The sequence below is a fragment of the Gymnoscopelus microlampas genome (assembly GCF_963454915.1).
Source record: "Gymnoscopelus microlampas genome assembly, chromosome: 22".
Lineage (NCBI taxonomy): Eukaryota > Metazoa > Chordata > Actinopteri > Myctophiformes > Myctophidae > Gymnoscopelus > Gymnoscopelus microlampas.
In genome coordinates, this window is record NC_139959.1 from 41,518,682 (window position 1) to 41,540,082 (window position 21,401).

A 21,401-nucleotide genomic window follows, 5' to 3' on the forward strand; every position below is an offset into this window, starting at 1 on the left:
CGAGGCGTTGTGAGCTTGTAGATCTGCTATCTTTGGCTAAAGTTGTCCTCAGAAAAGGGATGCTAGGGTTCAAGTGCCTAAGGTAAAATAAAAAATCATATCACACAAAGATTTGAAGGACCCCCTGTAGTAACTCTGAGGACCCCCTAGGGGTCCCGGACCCCCTGTTGAAGACCCCTGAGTTAGGAGGATCAGTCAGAAGCACTTTTTAATACTTTTCATTGGTTCAATATGTGTAAAACCCACACTGGTTGGGGGTTTCTTTTTTTTTGATTCTCACATGGAATATGGATGAGGCTGGAACCTTGCCTTTTTTTCCTTTTTATATTTGATATATTTAACTTCAATGTTATAATGGAAGTCAATGGCAGTCAGATCGGGCTGAAACCATATGCCCGAATATGGAGTCATCGTGTCATAGCTGACTGACGTCACAGATTGGTCACATGAAGTCTGACATCCACATGAGGCCACGCCCCTTATTGGACCCTGTCTTATTTATATAATGTATTTTTGCTGTTGTTGTTAGTCATGGCTTCCAGTTCCCACCTGATGTTGTGTGGGAGTCCTGACCGCTCCAGACGGTACTGAATAACCGCTAGCTTACACAACGTCTTCAGACTAGGACTGAAGTGTAACACGTACAGGTCATCAGGTCTGTCCGATGCTCCAAAGAGGATGATACGATCTCCCACAATGCACAAGCTCAAACCACGCACCCCACACGGTTCTTTCCCTTTGGGCTCGACGTTCTTCCAGGAGAAGGTCTTTGGACTGAACTTCCACAGAACATTGAAGGCGATATTATACTTTGTTTTCCCACCAAATATGTACAGCTCTCCTTTGTAGGTAAAGGCAGAATGTTCCCAGTGTACATCTGGAGGATGGTGTGCAGAAGGTGTGTTCAGCCAGCGGTCGGTCTCTGTGTCGAACACTCTGATGTTGTTGTTGTTCTTGTGCCCATAGCCACCAAAAACAAACATCTTTGTCCCGATGATGGTGGCAGAGTGACCTGATGAAGAAGGAGGTAGGGTACCTCTGGTGTTAATTAAAGACCAGACCATTATGGTGGTGTCCAACTTGTATGTGTCATTATGGTGTCCAGTCACACAGTTGAATCCTCCATGAATATACATGACCTTCCCCGAGACACAGGCTGAGTGGTTCCTCCTCGCCTCTGGAACAGTTCCAGATACCTTGGGCTCGAACCATCCGTGGGCGTCAACATCAAATGCATAAAGCATGTTGCGGTACTTCCCTGTGTCATAATTACGACCCCCCCAGATGTAGATGATATCTCCTATCAGCACAGCTGTGTGGCCCCTGCAACGCCTGGATGGAACCTCAATGTGACATTCTCTTCTTCCAGTGGCCACTGGGGTCAACTTCCTCCAGCGTAAAGCCACAGTGTTGAAGACGAGAACATCAATACGATCGTTGTTGACGTTCCTGAACCCTCCAAATGAGTAGACTTTGTCTCCCACGGCAACAGCAGCCTGATGGTAAAACTCTGGTCCTCTGTTCAGATGCAGCGTCCAGCAGAACATTTGTCAACACAACTCCTCCAGGAATCAAATTAGATTCCTCAAATGTAATGTGTGATTTGAACCTAGATATCTGACAAATGAGCTTCAAAAGGTAGCTCTGTCAAGAAGGACCAGGCGAAGGCATCGAGTCAAGATCAATCCTGAAGTAAGTTGATGAAACCTGATGATGACGTCTTGACAATATCTGTAAACAGTATCCAATGCTGGTTAGAGATGGGTGGATAATCCTTGAGCGCTGGTTGAATTCTGATTTCCCCGGAGACTGTGTCTCCTTTTATACCATTGGTCAGACTGACATGATGTCATCCTGAGATTATGTCATGATCAGTGGCTTTGATTGATTGATTGATTGATTGATATACTTTATTTAGTAAGACATGAGAACATCAGTACATGAAAGTACAAATTCACATACAAGGTCTACTAAACTATGAGACTCATTAAGCACTGAGCTTGTTTAAGATGTGATCCCCATGCACACAAATCATGATGACATATAAGAGACAGACATATATACACACTACATATTTCCTCTTCCTCTGTCGGTCGGTCTGTCCCTCTTTTCCTCTGCACACACGTCATGCGAAGTCCGGTCATTCAGATTTCAACCACTAGGGGTAGTACTAGGTCTCCTGGTTCCCTTGTTCCCTCTACACCTATAGCCTCTTGCCAAAAATAGCCGACGTACAAGCTCTCAACGCCTCACAGCGCGAGGCGTCGAGAGCTTGTAGATCTGCTATTTTCGGCTAATGTTCCCCTCAGAAAAGGAATTCTAGGGTTCAAGTGGTTAATGTAAAAAAAAACTAAATCCTATCACACACATATTCGGCGGACCCCCTGTAGTAGCTCTGTGGACCCCCTAGGGGTCCCGGACCCCTGTTGAAGACCCCTGCTTTAGAGAAACATAATGCCTCATCAAATGCCTCATCAAAGTTGTTCCGGTGACTTTATAGCCTGGAAACCAGACCAATCTACCAGTGCAAACACAAAAAAAGAAGCCCTCTGCAGAGTGGGTCCGGCCTTGCTCGGTTGTGATTGGATTCCACTGCCCCCGAAGTAGTGGGGAACCAATCAGGGCCCGGTATGCAAATATGGGGCAGGTTTATCGCCAGAGCCATTTTGTATCTGCCCCTTGGAAATGCAGGTTCCACACAGAGATTCAGACTCATATCTACACAGTGATATTAGTCTGAATAGGCCAGGCTAGTGACTTAATACATTGTCAGATACTTGCATGTGTCCTTATATTATCATCACTTTACCCAAGTACAGCTCTAGTGGAGTTACGAGGTTTTTGACCATTAACACATCCCCTGCCAGATTAAATTCCCACCCAGTGCCAGCATTTTTAAAGATTTTTTGACCTTTTTAAACCATTTTTTAAGTAGTCACAAAATATTTTCTGTGATCACCATCCTCATGGTGATCCCCTCATTACGCACACAGGAGGCTTTCAGAATCGTGGAAAAAAGAATATCCGGTCGCGGTAATCAGTTCCATAATTGCAGCCAGTTGAAAAAAGCATGTTACATGGTAAAAAAAAAAAGGAGCCGAGATACATGATTTTTAAGTAATAAGTTAACCAGGGAGTGAATGGAGCAGTACATCTTTGGATAGTGATATCTCTGGTTCCATGTGGAATATTTAATTTTGTTGGTGGAGATATGTTTTTTGTCAATATTTTGTCATTTTAGTCAATGATAGACAAAACAACTATCTCCAAAGTTGGAGTTAGGTTGTTTGACCGACATTTTGAGGATCCAATGGAGTTAGGAGGTTTAATCATACGCGCTTTTTAATACTTTTCATTGGTTCAATATTTGTTAAACCCACACTGGTTGGGGGTTTCTTTTTTTTTGATTCTCACATGGAATTTGGATGAGGCTGGAACCTTGCCTTTTTTTCCTTTTTATATTTGATATATTTAACTTCAATGTTATTATGGAAGTCAATGGCAGTCAGATCGGGCTGAAACCATGACCAAATATGAAGTCATTATGTCATAGCTGACTGACGTCACATATTGGTCACATGAAGTCTGACATCTACATGAGGCCACGCCCCTAATTGGACCCCGTCTTATTTATATCATTTGTTGCTGTTGTTAGTCATGGCTTCCAGTTCCCACCTGATGTTGTGTGGGAGTCCTGACCGGTCCAGACGGTACTGAATAACCGCTAGCTTACACAACGTCTTCAGACTAGGACTGAAGTCTAACACGTACAGGTCATCAGGTCCATAGAGGATGATACGATCTCCCACAATGCAACAACAGCTCATCCGATAATTCGCACACGGTCCTTTCCCTTTGGGCTCAACCTTCTTCCAGGAGAAGGTCTTTGGACTGAACTTCCACAGATCATTGAAGGCGGTATTATAATTTGTTTTGGCAACAAATATGTACAGTTCTCCGTTGTAGGTAAAGGCAGAATGATCCCAGTCTCTATCTGGAGGAAGGTGTGCAGAAGGTGTGTTCAGCCAGCGGTTGGTCTCAGTGTCAAACACTTTGATGTTGTTGTTGTTCTGGTGCCCAGAGCCACCAAAAACAAACATCTTTGTCCCGATGATGGTGGCAGAGTGACGTGTTGAAGCAGGTGGCGGAGTGCCTTTGGTGTCAATTAAAGACCAGACCATTGTGGTGGTGTCCAACTTGTACGTGTCATTATGGTGTCCAATCACACAGTTGAATCCTCCATGAATATACATGACCTTCCCCGAGACACAGGCTGAGTGGTTCCTCCTCGCCTCTGGAACAGTTCCAGAAACCTTTGGCTCGAACCATCTGTGGGTGTCAACATCAAATGCATAAAGCACGTTGTAGTACTTCCAATGATAATTATAACCCCCCCACATGTAGATGATATCCTCTATCAGCACAGCTGTGTGGCCCCAACGGCTGGATGGAACCTTCTCTTCTCTTCTTCCATTTGTCACTGGGGTCAACTTCCTCCATCGCAAAGTCACTGTGTTGAAGACGTGAACATCAATATGATCCATGTTGTAGTTCTTAAACCCTCTAAATGAGTACACTTTGTCTCCCACGGCAACAGCAGCTTCATGGTAAGACTCTGGTCCTCCGTTCAGATACAGCGTCCAGCAGAACATTTCTCACAACAGCTCCTCCAGGGATCAAATTAGATTCCTCAAATGTAATGTGGGACTTGTACCGAGATGTCTGACAAATGAGCTTTAAAGGTAGCTCCGTCAAGAAGGACCAGGTAAATACGTCGAGTCAAAATCGATCCTTAAGTATGTCGATGAAACCTGGTGATGAAGTCTCGACAATTTATGTAAACGGTATCTATTTCTGGTTAGAGATGAATGGAAGATCCTAGAGCGTTGGTTGAATTCTGATTTCCCTGCCGACTGTGTCTCCTTTTATACCATTGGTCAGACTGACATGATGTCATCCTGTCATGTCCTAGTATGAGCGAATAGGGGAAGGGGATCGACGTCACTTGATGCCTTTGTTTGGCAAAACTTGGATGTGTCTCAAAGAATATGATTATTGGCCGAATCGCGGAACGTTTAGAATATTTTGCGGTCCCTTTTTCAGTTTTTCACAAGACGGGTGGTTGTTGCAATGACCCGCACTACTATACTTCACCATATGCAGTGGTGTAAAGTAACTAAGTACATTTACTTAAGTACTGTACTTAAGTACAATTTTGAGGTATTTGTACTTTACTGGAGTATTTCCGATTTCCAATACTTTTACTTCTACTCCACTGCATCTCAGAGGCAAATATTGTACTTTTACTCCACTACAATTTTTTGAAAATTTTAGTTACTATTCAGATAAAAAATATGATATAATGAAACATACATTAACCACTTTAACCCTATATTATACCTAGGCTATTTGAACATAGCCGATCTACAAGCTCACAACGTGTCGCATCGCGACACGTTGTGAGCTTGTAGATCTGCTATTTTCAAATATTTTAGTACTTTTACCTTTGGTACTTTAAGTACATTTTGATACCAATATTTGTGTACTTTTACTCAAGTAAAGTTTGAATTCTGGACTTTTACTTGTAACAGAGTGTTTCTATATTGCAGTATTGGTATTTTTACTTAAAGTAATGCTAGGTAACTTTTTCAATAAAACTAAAGTTAAATTGTATATCTTTTGTGAGTGGCAAATGTTTCACAACACCCACTCCATGAATTTCACCCCCGAAAGCCTTTTATTTATATATTTTCTATTGAACGTTGTCGAGCATGACTTTCCCACGAAAATGACGTCATATGGCCGGAAAATGCAAGCGGAAATGCACCGGTTTCCTGTTTGGCCAGGAACTACTGCACCGGTTTCCTGTTTGGCCAGGAACTACCGCGCTAATAACAAAAAGGAAACTCACGCTGATTTTAAGAGATTGTATGATTTGAAGAACGGAAAAAAAACAGCAAAAGAAAACACAGCTCACGGTAACTTAAGCTCCACTGGCTAAGAGAAACGATCCACAGATCGTATAAAACAAGGCTGCTAAAAATCCTTTTTTTGAAATCTGCACTGTATAACTTTAAGTAAAGAATTTGAGTACTTTTTCCACCACTGACCATAATTATGTTCCGCTATGACGAAATAAACCTATAAAATGTAACGTTCCGTAGTGCAATTCCAATGGTGAAAGCTGTGTTTCACCCGAAAAAGTAATGGCAGATTACTAGGCAACCCATCCTGGTGGAGAGGATTTCAAAATAAGAGCCGCCTGTAATGATTAGTCAACAGTAGTTTTAATTGGTTGTCTACTTTCAGGAGGTAGATAGTCATGTGTATTGGCAGGTGACACACCAGTACCAGCGCGACGGTACGCAAGAGGCTTCTTTTCATTTGATCTGCCGCGCAACATTAAAACTAAAGCAACACATGTATAAACGGTGTATTGTTTAACCCATTAAGACCTGGAACGCATCTCTGTCATTGTTTGATTTGAGCTAAAAAGCATTTTTTTTACACTGTGGCTATTAAACAATAGCAGATATACAAGCTTGTAGTGCGGCACCGAGTGGCGCGCTACGAGCTTGTAGATCTGCTATTTTGAAAAATCGTGAAAATGTGTGCAAATCTTTGAATATATATATTGTTTTCAAGCAAACATTTTTTAACTCTTTGCTTCTTTACCCTTTGACTAGGATCAACTTACCCCTTACCTGGGGCAAGTTGCACCACGTGACCACTTTTTTTTAGAACCCATATTTTTACAGCCCTTTGTCATTGATGCACACACATTATTTAAATTAATAGAAGACATCTTGAAGTGTTAGTAGATGTTTAGTTTTGACTTCCATCTCATTTTTCCTTGCCTAGAGGTCAACATAAGTAAAAAAGTGGTTCATCTTACCCCGTTCTCCCCTATGTACTCCTGCATTAGTACCATCACACAGCACTCTTTGTTCTTAGTTATATAGAGCAACACGACGACAGAAAAACCTCACACGGGGCTCATACGACAAAACCTTCACGCCTCAGCTGTGACTTTTACTAAAGGCCACTTTCAATAAATGTCAGGCTCCAAACATTGGTAAACACTTTGAGCACTGATCAAATTCCACAGAGCTGTCCTTCATGCACGCACTGTGTTAGACGTGTGTTCAGCACAGAGAGCCGCTTCTTTCTGGCGGCAGGATTACAAGGGCTCCACTTTTTTTGAAAATGGCACATTAACACATTCACACCTGAGGCCCATTCTACAAAAATGTCTTCATTTTCATTTTTTTCTGAAAACAAACTTATGTTCAATATCAGTGGTTCACTAACCTTTTTTTAATCTTAATGATTTTCCCCAAAAAAATGCAGATCTACAAGCTTGCAGCACGGCACGAAGTGAGGCATTGTGGGCTTATATATATTTCCCCCCAAAATGATATGTATTTGTCCTCATCTCAAAAATATGTTTTTTGAAAGAAGCAAAGATTCAAGTTAAAATGTTTGCTTAAAAAAATATATGTACACGTATATATATTCAAAGATTTGCACAAATTTTCATGATTTAACAAAAAAAAATCTACTCTTAGCTCATAGAGCAGCACCTGACGCGCTATGAGCTTGTAGATCTGCTACTTTTGAATAGCCAAAGTATAAAATAATTGTTAAAGTTGTTTCAAAGAAGTAAAGATTTGAGTAAAACATATTTGCTTTAGAAAATATACATATATTCAAAGATTTGCACACATTCATAGCAGATCTACAGATGTGCCACTTCAAAACTTCACACGTTACTTTTCTTTCCCTGATAGTGCCCTGAAAACGCATTTTTTTCCTCCCTTTTCTGCCCTTAAAATGCACTGTTTTGCCCCTGAAAAGAAGTTGTCACTACACACCCCCGTTTTTCCCTTCAACAGACATCCATATACATGAGAACAAAAGAATGTGTGTTGAACAAGGTGTCAGACTCATTATGAGGCGAAAGGTGATTTGACCAGTTGCTCAAATTAATTAGCATCATAAAAGCAGTGATCATCAAAATAATTCAGCATTTTAAATGCCCTTCTTTGTCCCTCTTATTGCCCTGGGAATCCCCTGAAAAGTGGCACATCTGTACAAGCTCGCACCGCGGCACGAAGTGGCGCGCTGTGAGCTTGTAGATCTGCTGTTTTTGAACGGCCGAAGAAATCTTAAAACGACACAGACGCGTTCCCGCTTTAAATGGGTTAAACAAATGGAGCGTTTCTCCCCGGTGACTACTGTATTTATTCCCACCGTTCCCAAGGTAGTCCTGCCCTTTTCCTTCTCATCCTCCATCCTCTCCTCCTGTCCTTTTCTCTTCTCTCTCTCCACCATCCTCTCCTCCTGTCCTTTTCTCTTCTCTCTCTCCCTCCATCCCCGTCCTTCCTTTTCTCATTTTTCTAGTCCAGTCACTGAGTTTTTTTCCTCCTTGCTGTTCTCCTCCGCGTTGTTTGTCCTCAGTGACGCAAAGTAACTGAGTACATTTACTCAAGCACTGTACTTAAGTAAAATGTTGAGGTATTTTTTTACTTTACTGAAGTATTTCCAATTTTCAGTACTTTTACTTCTACTCCACTACATCTCGGATCCAAATATTGTACTTTTACTCCACTACAATTATTTAAACACTTACTAGTTACTAGTTACTTTGTAGATTTAGATTATTATTATTACAAAACATACATTAACCGCTTCAGCCCTATATACATGTCGGCCATTTGAAAATAGCCAATCTACAAGCTCACAATGTGTCGCGATGCGACACATTGTGAGCTTGTAGATCGGCTATTTTCTAAAGATTTCCATACATTTGAAAACTTGAAATGGGACATTCTGCATAATTAGAACTTTTACTTTTGGCACTTTTAAGTACATTTTGATACCAATACTTTTGTACTGTTACTCAAGTCACTTTTGAATTCCGGACTTTTACTTGTAACAGAGTATTTCTATATTGCAGTATTGATACTTTTACTTAAGTAAAAAATATGAGTACTTATTCCACCCCTGTTTGTCCTGCTCTTGTCACTCCTGGTCAGTCACAAAGGGTCAGTTCAGACACAGTAACACTGGTCAGTCACAAAGGGTCAGTTCAGACACAGTAACACTGGTCAGTCACAAAGGGTCAGTCCAGACACAGTAACACAGCGGTCAGCAGCTAAAACAATGTGTGCAAGAAATTGATGTCATATCTTTTTCTTTTTTTGCATAATTCCCAAAGTCAAGTAAATGCCTTTTTCAAGTACATACCCGAAGGCCTGAAGTAGTGCCCTACTTGTTATGACTTTTAGTAGTACTATAACGGGAGGAGTATAACTGTAAATTAACAGCTGACCCTTATTTTAACTGTTACCAAAATTACACATATTATATCCTTCAGCGGCCTTAGCGGTAGCATTATTTCATCCCATTACCTTGTGTGTGTAAGAGATGATTGCCCTACAGTGAACAGGCTTTTAATCCATTAAGAACGGGAACGCATCTGTCATTTTAAGATTTATTTGGCTATTAAAGAAATAGCAGATCTACAAGCTCATAGCGCGGCACCGAGTGCCGCGCTATGAGCTTGTAGATCTGCTATTTGTTTTTATTTTTCATCATGAAACGTTGTGCAAATCTTTACAAATGTCTTCTAAATCCTAATGTTGTCATTGGTACTCAAACTTTTTCATGTCAAGGACCCCCAAAATTGTGTGTTTGTCCGCCGATCCCCATCAAAATGTGTTGTTCCAGGGAACAACACATTTGAATAGCCAAAGAATAAAAAATAAAATAATGGCTATACTGTAGCTCAAATCTAAAATGACACAGATGCGTTCCCGGTCTAAATGGGAAAAATGATGTGTCATCCTCCTCTATCAAAACCTTTTAGTATAGTGAGCATTAGAGTGCATTTGAACAAACGAAGCAATTACAGTGTAGTGTCTATAAATAGTAGTGTCTATAAATTGACGGTTGTAGTAAAATGGCTTATGGCCTATAAAGGACTACATTTGGATGCAGTAACACAGATTCAGTTTTTTTTTTTTTTTAATAATTGCACATTTTACGAGATATTTTGAAATATTTCAATCCAAGATGCATCTTAGAAGATAGTCATTTATTTGAGGCCAGAAGCCGCTAAATGTTCGATACATAGATACAGTATATTGTTTGGGATTGTTTGGTTCAGGCACAAGAGGCTCATTACCAGAATGCATCCTCATTTTTCTTCGATAAACCTTCTTCCAGTGTCGTCAAAGCTGACATCAAAACTTTCCTGAATCATAAATAGTGCCATCATACGATTAAGATTGACTGTTGTCTCAGAGACTATGTTTTGGCCCCTCCTCTGTATTTACAGCAGTGATTCTCTCTGGGTTTGAGGCCCTGACAAGGGCTCATGGGGACCTTCAAGGGCTCCTGGGCTCCAAGGGCTCCTAGGGCCCTTCCATATATGATGGAATATGATTAAGGATTTCATATCATACACACCATACCTGTAAGTTTCACTAGCCCCCCCAAAAACAAACAAAAAAATGGGGGGGGCTAAAAAATTGGCGGCCCCAGGGCCCTTGCGGGGGTTAATCCGTCCCTGGTGAAGACTGCACTTTGGGCGCTCATTTTGGGGTTGTATTAATTGTCACTTAAGTTCTGGATGTCAGATGGTTAAAACACATGAATAAGACAGCATACTGGATGTTCAAAAAGAATGATAGTAAGATTCCTTTGGTAATAGTTTGAAACGATCTTCTAGTTGGTGAGATATGCTTACACGACTTTCTTAGAGGATGATCTTATACTGTAGTTACTTTCGCTATTCCGTTGCATCTCTGCATGCAACGGAATGCATGCTGGGAATTCAGTAATGCATTTACATTAAGATGCTTGCTCCTCATGCATTGAAGGAGGCATGAGCTTCAGCTTGGGCTCTCCCTAAGTTGGCAGAGGGAGAGTAGCGCCCAGGATTACATAGGCAATTGGCACTGGGTGAAACAATGTGGGTTACAAAGTTGTGGGATAAAAGATGTCATGTCCTGTGTGCTGTTTTGCCAGGATTTGGCGATGATTTCGTGCCAGATGTCATTATTCTCTGTAACACCACTATTTAAGGAGCATATTAGATCTAGTAGATTGACCTACAGTATATAGGCGGAGACAGGGGAAACAAAAAGATCTCTACTCACCCAAAATGGAACACCCTCAGTGGCCGTGCTGCTGCTGCTGCTGCTGCTGCTGCTGGCATAATTGGGCACAGCAAACCTCCTGACATTATTATACCTCATAAACGCTCACGCACTTTGACTTCACGCAGGAACACAGATACGCTCTCTCAGCAGCACATTGTTTGTGTCTTCTCAAATTTAAATAACAAACACACCAAAGTGCAGACACACCTGGCTCTTAACCCATTCAATCCGGGAACGCATCTGTGTCATTTTAAGATTAAAAAATAGCAGATATACAAGCTCATAGCGCGGCACCGAGTGCCGCGCTATGAGCTTGTATATGTGCTATTTTTTGAAAATATCGTGAAAATGTGTGCAAATCTTTGAATATACATTTTTAAAAGCAACCAGTATTATTCTTTTTGTTCCAGGGACCCCCCCAGAAGCAAAGATTTGTGTTACAAATGTTCGCTTTAAAAAGTATATATTCAAAGATTTGCACAAATCGTCCACAATTTAAAAAAAAAGAAAATAGCAGATCTTCAAGCTCATAGCGCGGCACTCGGTCAATTTTTTTTAATAACCAAAGAAATCTAAAGTGACACAGATGCGTTCCCGGTCTCGAAAGGGTTAAAGTGGGCGGGGAGACGACACTACGATTGGTCTAATTTATGGAACTTCAGCGGGGTGGACCTTCTTTCTTTGCCTTTGATCTCTCGTTAGTTTTGGAACCAGCACCTTGCCTTCAAAAAGGTTCTTGATCTTTGTTTGATGCCCAAAAAAACACACACTCATGAATAATTCAGAGATGAAATAAAACACCTTTGTGCCTCGCACCCGTACTTTAGCGCCCACATTATACAGTGACTAACTAGTTAAATCGGAGTTGAACACGCTCCTCAGGCATGGGTGGCTTGGGTGGCTTCTACACCCATGGGTGTAGAAGAGCATGTGACACCCTGCTTAATACATCATCTAAATAAGGCCCCTTAAAGTGTTCCTCCACTCCATAAACATAACATTATTCCCCCCTTATTTTGCTTCATGCTACAGTAGGGGTACTTTTGGGGGAGACTACATATTAAGCGTGCGTGTGTGTGTGTGTGTGTGTGTGTGTGTGTGTGTGTGTGTGTGTGTGTGTGTGTGTGTGTGTGTGTGTGTGTGTGTGTGTGTGTGTGTGTGTGTGTGTGTGTGTGTGTGTGTGTGTGTGTGTGTGTGTGTGTGTGTGTGTGTGTCACATTGTCTTTGCAATAACAATGTTAATTTGCTATGTTGGCTATTCCTATACCTGTATAGACCTACTTACGTACCTACCTATAGTTACTACATACCGTAGCCTAACTAGCCATACCGTCTGTTATGTATATTTGTGTCATGGACTCTATGTACTGCAGGGGTCTTCAATGTTTTCAGGCCAAGGACCCCCTAGCTGAGAGAGAGATGAAGCAGGGACCCCCTTGTATATTGACTAAAAGGGATTCTAGGGTTCAAGTGGTTAATGTAAAAAAAAAAAAAAAAATCCTATCACACAAAGATTTCCGGCGGACCCCCTGTAGTAACTCTGAGGACCCCCTAGGGGTCCCGGACCCCCTGTTGAAGACCCCTGGTGTAGTGCATATGGATGATGAGACGTGCATGCTGCTTTCAACATGGCTCCAAAAGACCACCGCTGGGGGATGCATGCATTGCGTGCGTGCAGCGGTGTGGTGGAAAGTAACTAAGTACATGCACTCAAGTACTGCTGTACTTAAGAACAATTTTGAAGCATTTGTACTTTAATTGAGTATTTCCAATTTCCTCTATTTTTTTTACTTGTCTACTCCATTACATCTCAGAGGCAAATATTGTACTTTTACTCCACTACAATTATTTGAAAACTTTAGTTACTTTATAGATTTTGATTATTATTACAAAACATACAGTAACCACTTCAGCCCTGTATACATTTCGGCCATGTGAAAGTAGCAGATCTACAAGCTCACAATGCGTCGCGATGTGACACATTTGTGAGCTTGTAGATCTGCTGTTTTCAAAAGATTTTTATACATTTGAAAACTTGAAATGGGACATTCTGCATAATGACTACTTTTACTTTTGGTACTTTAAGTACATTTTGATGCCAATACTTTTGTACTTAAATTTTGGATGTGTATGCGTGCGTGCGTGTGAGAGGGGGGGCGGGGGGGGGCACCCCAGGGGATGAGAGATGTACAGGAACTGTATGTACAGTATGCTGTAGCCTACAGTTTTAATATTCATTATAAAGAGCAGTAATTAGGTATTAGGGTCAGGTATGAGGTCTCTGCTGCATCTCTGTGCCTGAGGCGCCACGCCTGCTCCTTCTCCGTTCTGTACAAGACTCCATGGAAAGTCTGACTATACTTCACAGAGACGGAGATGGATAGGAACTAAAGTGCCGGGCTGCCTAAACTATGTGGAAGTGGGGAAGAATAAAAGAGACGGAAGAGGATATAAAAGTAGAGACGTTTGTACCAGTATGTATTTATTGGTCTGGGGTTTCTTTTCATTTGATTTACTTGATTTGTACTTCGATGTACAACGGTGTCACACATTAACCCATTAAAACTGGGAACGCATCTGTGTAACCACTTAAACCATTAAATTATACTTTTGCTATTAAAAAATAGCAGATATACAAGCTCATAGCGCTGCACCGAGTGCCGCACTATGAGCTTGTAGATCTGGGGTCCCTGGAACAACATGATTTCAGATGGGGGTCGGTGGCCAAATACATATTATTTTGGGGGTCCTTGACATGAAAAAGTTTGAGAAGAAACTCAGGCCTTAATGGGTTAAAATAGCAATTTTAGCAAATAGCAACACCCAAGAGGGTCAGGGTACTTCAAGTTTACAATTCTCCCAAACCTAATTATCGTGTTTTTCATCGGATTGCCTCAATCGAGACCGTATTATTTCCTCCACACTGTTGGAAATGGAACCAAATGGACCCTTATGGGTCCATTTGGTTCCATTTGTACGCTCTCAGAGTTACATTAACATTGATTTTTACAATATAAATTGGGGTCCCAGAGATAGAAATGTCATTAAATGGGGGTCCTTGAAACTAAAATGGTTGAGCATCACAGCTAGAGAAGTAAAAATCTTCTCTTATGGGGGTCCCTGGCAATTTGTTTTCAAATTGGGGTCTGCGGGCTAACAAGTGTCAATCTGAGGGTCCTTGATATGAAAAAGTTTGAGAACCACTGCAGTAGATGAAAAACTCTCACTCTCTCACACACACGCAGTTAAACCTCTTCGGCATAACATCTCACATAATCTGAAGTTTCAGACGTCCGTGTGCCACAGCGGGTCAAACTGCCCACTCGGTGCCCAGAAGCACTTTGGCAGAGCCGTGGAGGCGAGACGCCACAGGTGTCCATTAGAAGCGGACGTCGTAGGTTCAAACGTGCATTGTGGAGGAGAACTGCTCTTTGCAGCCAGGAGATGAAAAACACAGTGTATTAATTGCCCAGCTTGAGGTCAAGGCAAAGCTTATGTGCTGAGAAAGCTGGATTGTTCATGATGTAGCATAAGATCAGAAATGTACCACGTTGAAGGAGAGAGCATAAGATTAACCCATTGAGACCTGAAGCCGATTCTACATGTCTCCTAAATCCCAACAGTATTCTGAAAAACTTATGTTTCTATATCAGTGGTGCTCAATCGTTTTCATGTCAAGGACCCCAAAATGATACGTATTTGGTCGCGGACCCCCATCAAAATATTTTGTTCCAGGGACCCCCAGAAACAAAGATTTGAGTTCAAAACGGTTCGCTTTAAAAATATATATATTCAAAGATTTGCACACATTTTCACGATTTTTCAAAAATAGCAGATCTACAAGCTCATAGCGCGGCACTCGGTGCCGCGCTATGAGCTTTTAGATCTGCTATTTTTGAATAGCCCAAAGTGTAAAATAATGCTTTTTAGCTCAAATCTAAAAATGACACAGTTCCATGTCTTAATGGGCTAATACTGATTATGGTCTTCATTTTTTATTAGTTTTCACATTATTCGTTTAAAAAAAAATACCTTTTCCAGTGCCTCATCTTTGAATATACACTGGAGATACTCATGTTTAACCACTGGTTGAATACAGCCTAAGCCTTGGCTACTGCCTAAGGCAAGAAGGCAACTTCACTGGTACCTATTCCTTTTTAAATGTATTCACTTTAACTGTCTTTCTTACTTCACTTTACCTCCGTGCTATGGTTGGTGCCTACACCCCTGCCCGACCACTTCGGTCTGCCACCTCGGGGCGACTGATTGCCTCGTCACTCAAGGGTCCTTCTGGCCGATCGACACGGTCACGAGTCACAATTTTTTTCTGTTCTGGCCCCACAGTGGTGGAATGAACTTCCCACTGATGTCAGGACAGCAGAGTCACTGCCCATCTTTCACCGCAGGCTGAAAACCCACCTCTTCAGGAAACACTACCCTTCCTCTTTGTCTGGCTTAATGGTTGTTAACTAGTTGTACGAACTCTTGTTTTATTGTTGTACTGTTTTATTGGATCTTGTTTAGTCCATACACTTTTTGTATTAGCTCGTGCTCATTTGATTTTGCTATTTTGTCTCATCTGTTTATGAAAGTAGATAGCTGATATATAGCACTTTTACCTTAGCGCTAGGTATACTCTTAGTTGCTTGTTTTTGCAGGAAATGCACTTAAGACTTCTGGTGATTAGTAGTTTCGTTCCCTACCTGTGTTGAATGCAGTTATTGTAATGTAATGTACTTGAAACCATATACATCACCATACCCTCTTAGAAATTCACAACATCCCTATTGTACTGTTCCCAAAAGAATATTTTCTGTAGCTGGACGCAGGTCATTCGACTACAAAGCTCCATCTGACTGGAACAACCTTCCTCTTTCTCTCAGATCAGTTACCTCTCTTGGCCGTTTCAGGACTTCCTTGTATTCACATCTCCAAACTACCTGTTCATGCTTCTAACACTGCTTGTACATACGTGTATCTCTGACTTTGATATAGGTCATAGTACTGTATTCTCCACTTCTTTGTTTAAAGTGAGTTGGTGAATGGGGGTTGGGTGGGAGAGGGTGAGCAAGCCAACTGTATCTGTACATGTGTGTATTGTGTACTTGTACTGTATGTATGTATGTTTTACGTATGTGCATAGGACCCCCTCTAAAATGAGATGCTGCATCTCAAGCATAGACTGTATAAAATGAATGGACAAAGCCACTCCCCTGCTTTCTACAGACGGAAAATGAAGCCGATAGTTCAGGAACGTGTATCCTCCCATCTTTAATATATACAGTTGGCCACGCCGGAACTCAAACACTATTGGTTGAGACCAGACATGTGACCAGGGAACCGGAAAACAACCCCCAAAGAATGCTATTGGTTGGGTAGCTTGTCAATCAAGAGCGGGGGCGGGGAATGAATGCTATTGGTTGTGTGTAGGTTGTCAATCAAATCATCCCGCCCCTCCTGGAGCATAGCCTACTTTATCGTCAATTTTAGAATAAATGGGATCATAATTTAGCAAAATGCATATCATGATGATTGTAAGGAGACTTTAAACTAGCGACTGGAAGCATGTAGAATGTATGACAATTTTTATTACGCTAAGAAAATCTAGTCTAAAGTTTGTCAAAAAACCCATTCACTTGCGTTAAAATAAATTCTTTCTGACACCGCAGGTCGGCGCAGGGTAAAACAGTGCCTCACTCTGGCCATTCATAAGCTTCCGTGTTGGCCTCATCGTAAATATCCAAGACTTGGCCCTTGGTCTCAAGGGGCTATCCTCTCAATACATTCTGACCAAATTCTACATTGACATGTCTGTGTTCATATAACATTTGACCACGGGACACACTGAAATAAGCGGGGTTGAAACGGATACTGGAGAAAGGTTAAAGCACCCATTGACCACTTATACTATAGGGACTTATAATCACTCTATAATGCATTATAACAGTCAGTATATTAAACTATCAAATTATTATAATGTTTTTAGAATTATAAAACACTTGATCCTTGACAAAATAATGAGCAATTGTAAAATGCTTTGTGTTATGATTGTTGGTATAAAGCAGGGGTCTTCAACGTTTTCAGGCCAAGGACCCCCTAGTTGAGAAAGAGATGAAGCAGGGACCCCCGAACTCTATATTGTATAACATTGCGTTTCAGATTACAGATTTGACTTAGTCTGCTCTTTTTTCCCTCTACACCTATAGCCTCTTTGCCGAAAATAGCCGATCTATAAGCTCACAACACCTCGCAGCGCAAGGCGTTGAGAGCTTGTAGATCTGCTATTTTCGGCTAATGTTCCCCTCAGAAATGGAATTCTAGGGTTCAAGTGGTTAATGTAAAAAAACTAAATCCCATCACACAAAGATTTGGCTGACCCCTTATAGTACCTCTGAGGACCCCCTAGGGGTCCCGGACCCCCTGTTGAAGACCCCTGGTATAAAGCATCATTAGTTTGTATAACTATAAATTATACAGTTGTGTAATCCAATTATAATGTATTGTAAGTATGTTTATAATACATTGTATGAAATGCATAGGAGGTGTTATCTTTGTGTAAAAGTATCCTTAATTGACCCGTTGTCAAAAAAAATACCCATGTGTATCTATATCACGTTCATCTTGTCTGTGTCTCACATACAAACAAAGCACAAAAAACAAGTGTTAACACATGCATTTACTTATTTATTTGTAAACTAATACTGGTTTATCTAGAAGCTTTTCAGTAGCAGGAAATGAGCAAGATCCTATGCAAATCCCTAATCACCTTCTAGGCATTCTAACAATTGGAATAATTTGGTATTTCGGGGAGAAGCACTGAGATTTAACCCATTACGACCGAGAACACATCTGTTTCTTTTTAAGATGTATTTGGCTATTCAAAAATAGCAGATATACAAGCTAGTTAGTTACTTAGTTTATTTATTTCGGTCATGAGATTTTTTTTTAAAACAAAACAGTTGAACATACAGTACAACTTAGTCAACATGATGACCGTGAAGATCTTTTTTTAACCGTGAGAGATTTGTGCAAATCTTTGAGTATATATGCATATGTTTTAAGGCGAACATTTTTAACTCCAATCTGTGCTTCTGGGGGTCCCTGGAACATAATATTTTGAGATGGGGGTCACACATTTTTTCAAAATTAGCAGATCTACAAGCTCATAGCGCGGCACTCGGTGCCACGCTATGAGCTTGTATATCTGCTATTTTTGAATAGCAGATAAATCTAAAAATGACACAGATGCGTTCCCGGATTTAATGGGATAAATATTAATCACTGAACACCTCCTGCCCTCCCTCTCTCTGAGACGCATGGGGAATTTACTTGTGTCAATGAATTAGTATTGTGAATGGATCATTGAATTGTGAATGTGTTTGAAATTGATTGATTTCATGAACAATGACAGCCGTACCGTAGTTGATGTGATTGATGTGCCATGTGGTGTGTGTGTGTGTGTGTGTGCGGTATAACATGGTTTATTTTTGTTTTATTACGGCTGCTTTTTGAACTCCTTTTTTTGGTAAATCCCTGTCATAACAGCGTTCAGGTGTCGATCCGAACACATTGCTATGCCTCACAGGCCAGAGACTGCATAATGGAACAGAGTCCATAACTCAGGTCTTAACCGGTTTAGACCGGGAACGCATCTGTGTGTCATTTTTAAGATGTATTTGGGCTATTCAAAAATAGCAGATCTACAAGCTCATAGCGCGGCACCGAGTGCCGCGCTATGAGCTTGTAGATCTGCTGTTTTTCAAAAATCGTGAAAATGTGTGCACATCTTTGAAAATGTTTAAAGCAAAGTTTTTTTTAACTCAAGTCTTTGCTTCTGGGGGGTCCCTGGAACAACATATTTTGAGATGGGGGTCCGCGGCCAAATACTTATAATTCTGGGTGGTCCTTGACATGAAAATGTTTGAGAACCACTGATTATAGCAACATTTTAGTTTTTATCAAAAAACGGATAGGATTTAGAAGACATTTGTAGAATCCCCCAGAAGCAAAGATTTGAGTTAAAAACGTTATATATAAGATATGCACAAATGTTCATGAATTTTCAAAAAATAGCAGATCTACAAGCTCATAGCGCGGCACTCTGCTATTTTTGAATAGACAAAGTTTATGGTTAAAGTGGTTCAAATCTAAAATGACTTTCCCGGTCTTAATGGGTTAAAATTTCAAACTTCAGGCGTCAAAAGTTTTGATTTATTTCCCAAAATGTATTTTCTTTTAAATCCAGATAGTTGTGTTCAATCTGTTTCTCATGCATCCCCTAAGGGGACCTGGGAGTCGTATTATTTTGCCATTGTAATAGATCAACAAAAGAAATCCATCAAAAAATATTCATATTTCCACGTTGGCACTGTGTGATTCCCTTTGCCGTTGCCCTTGACTCTCTTGTTAACTTCCAGGCTGCCCAGAGACTCTCTTCTCTTCTGTCAGCCTTGACACTATGGTTAAACATCATCCACCTGAGTAATCATAATAATCATAATACATTTTATTTATAAGATAAATAGATTATAGACCAGGGGTCTTCAAAGTTTTCAGGCCAAGGACCCCCTGTCTGCTCTTTTTTCCCCTCTACACCTATAGCCTATTTGCCAAAAATAGCCGATCCACTGAGAGCTTGTAGATCTGCTATTTTCGGCTAATGTTCCCCTCAGAAAAGGAATTCTAGGGTTCAAGTGGTTAATGTAAAAAAAACTAAATCCTATCAGACAAAGATTTGGTGGACCCCCTATAGTAGCTCTGAGGACCCCCTAGGGGTCCCGTACCCCCTGTTGAAGACCCCTGTTATAGATTATGCTACATGGTATAAAAACATGTCATGAAAACAGCAAAGGCAACCAATTAATGGGACCCTGGCCTAAAGGGCCAATTTAAAGAAATAGTTCATATTTTCTATCAATTACACACCCCATGAAGCATTGAATTCATGGAGATTGTTTAGTTTTTGTCAGTATATTTAAAAGCAATGACTTTTTTTTTTACTTTTACTTTATTAACATTTTGACTGAGCTACTTTTACTTGTAGTGGAGTAAATTTGACCAGCAGTATCTGTACTTTTACTCGAGTACTGGGGGGTCGAGTAGGCTTCGTCCACATCTGCCTGTCGACCCATGGTGGTCATGGCGACAAGGAGAAGGTTGGAGTTGGAAGAGCGGAGGGTTGTGTGTGTGTGTGTGTGTGTGTGTGTGTGTGTGTGTGTGTGTGTGTGTGTGTGTGTGTGTGTGTGTGTGTGTGTGTGTGTGTGTGTGTGTGTGTGTGTGTGTGTGTGTGTGTGTGTGTGTGTGTGGACGGGGGGGGGTGCATCGATGTGTGAGAAGGGAGATATAGAAGTCATCAGGCCGGAAAACATACCCAAGCTTTCACTTCTCACTATAGCTTGTTGGTGCGTGCGTGTGTGTGTACTCATGTGTCTGTGTAGCGTGTATAATTATATAATTGGCATGTATTGACATATATTTAGTAGGTGAGGTCTATTTCCGGGGCACCCCTGCAACTTAAGGGAGAGGTGGGCATTGTGATCTTGTAGATCTGCTATTTTCAAAATATGTATTTACGCATACATTTGAAAACTTGAAATGGGACATTCTGCATAATGAGTACTTTTACTGTGTTTTACCATGTCGGTACAAGTACATTTTGATGCCAAGAGAAGTCATCAAGCTGTGTGTGTTTGTGTGTGTGCGTGTGTGCGTGTGTGTGTGTGTGTGTGTGTGTGTGTGTGTGTGTGTGTGTGTGTGTGTGTGTGTGTGTGTGTGTGTGTGTGTGTGTGTGTGTGTGTGTGTGTGTGTGTGTGTGTGTGTGTGTGTGTGTGTGTGTGTGTGTGTGTGTGTGTGTGTGCGTGCGCGCAGCGTTTAACATGCCCCTATCGGATGAGATACAAATACATGGAAGTCAGGAATAAACATCCGTCTCAAAGTATCCCCGGAAGAGAGGAATCACAACCCCAATTTCCCCCGTAAACAAGCTCCTAAAAAAATTGTGATTTACTTCATGATGATTTATTTCAGTCGTGTGTCGGTATCGTGCGGGCCGAAAACAGCAGATCTACAAGCTCACAACGCGTCGCAGCGCGACGCGTTGTGAGCTTGTAGATCTGCTGTTTTCGGCACCGCACAACACGGCGAGCAACTAACGTATAAATCAGCCGTTTTAACCCATTAAGACTGGGAAGGATCTGTGTGTCATTTTTAGGTTTATGACATGAAAAAAGTTTT

The 21,401-nt window shown here is 41.1% G+C and overlaps 2 protein-coding genes across 2 annotated transcripts in view; one reads left to right on the forward strand and one right to left on the reverse strand.

Moving 5' to 3' along the window:
* The window catches only part of cdh7a (cadherin 7a), a gene marked incomplete at both ends in the record, with an annotated part of 341,167 nt that overhangs the window by 75,533 nt on the left and 244,233 nt on the right, over positions 1-21,401 (forward strand). The gene's annotated exons all lie outside the window — the stretch shown is intronic.
* Positions 3,636-4,652, reverse strand: LOC311039054 (kelch domain-containing protein 3-like; the record flags this gene model as incomplete). The annotated part of the gene is made up of 1 exon (XM_084048696.1): positions 3,636-4,652. The coding sequence occupies one exon, from the start codon at positions 4,650-4,652 to the stop codon at positions 3,636-3,638; it is 1,017 nt and encodes a 338-aa protein (XP_083904822.1).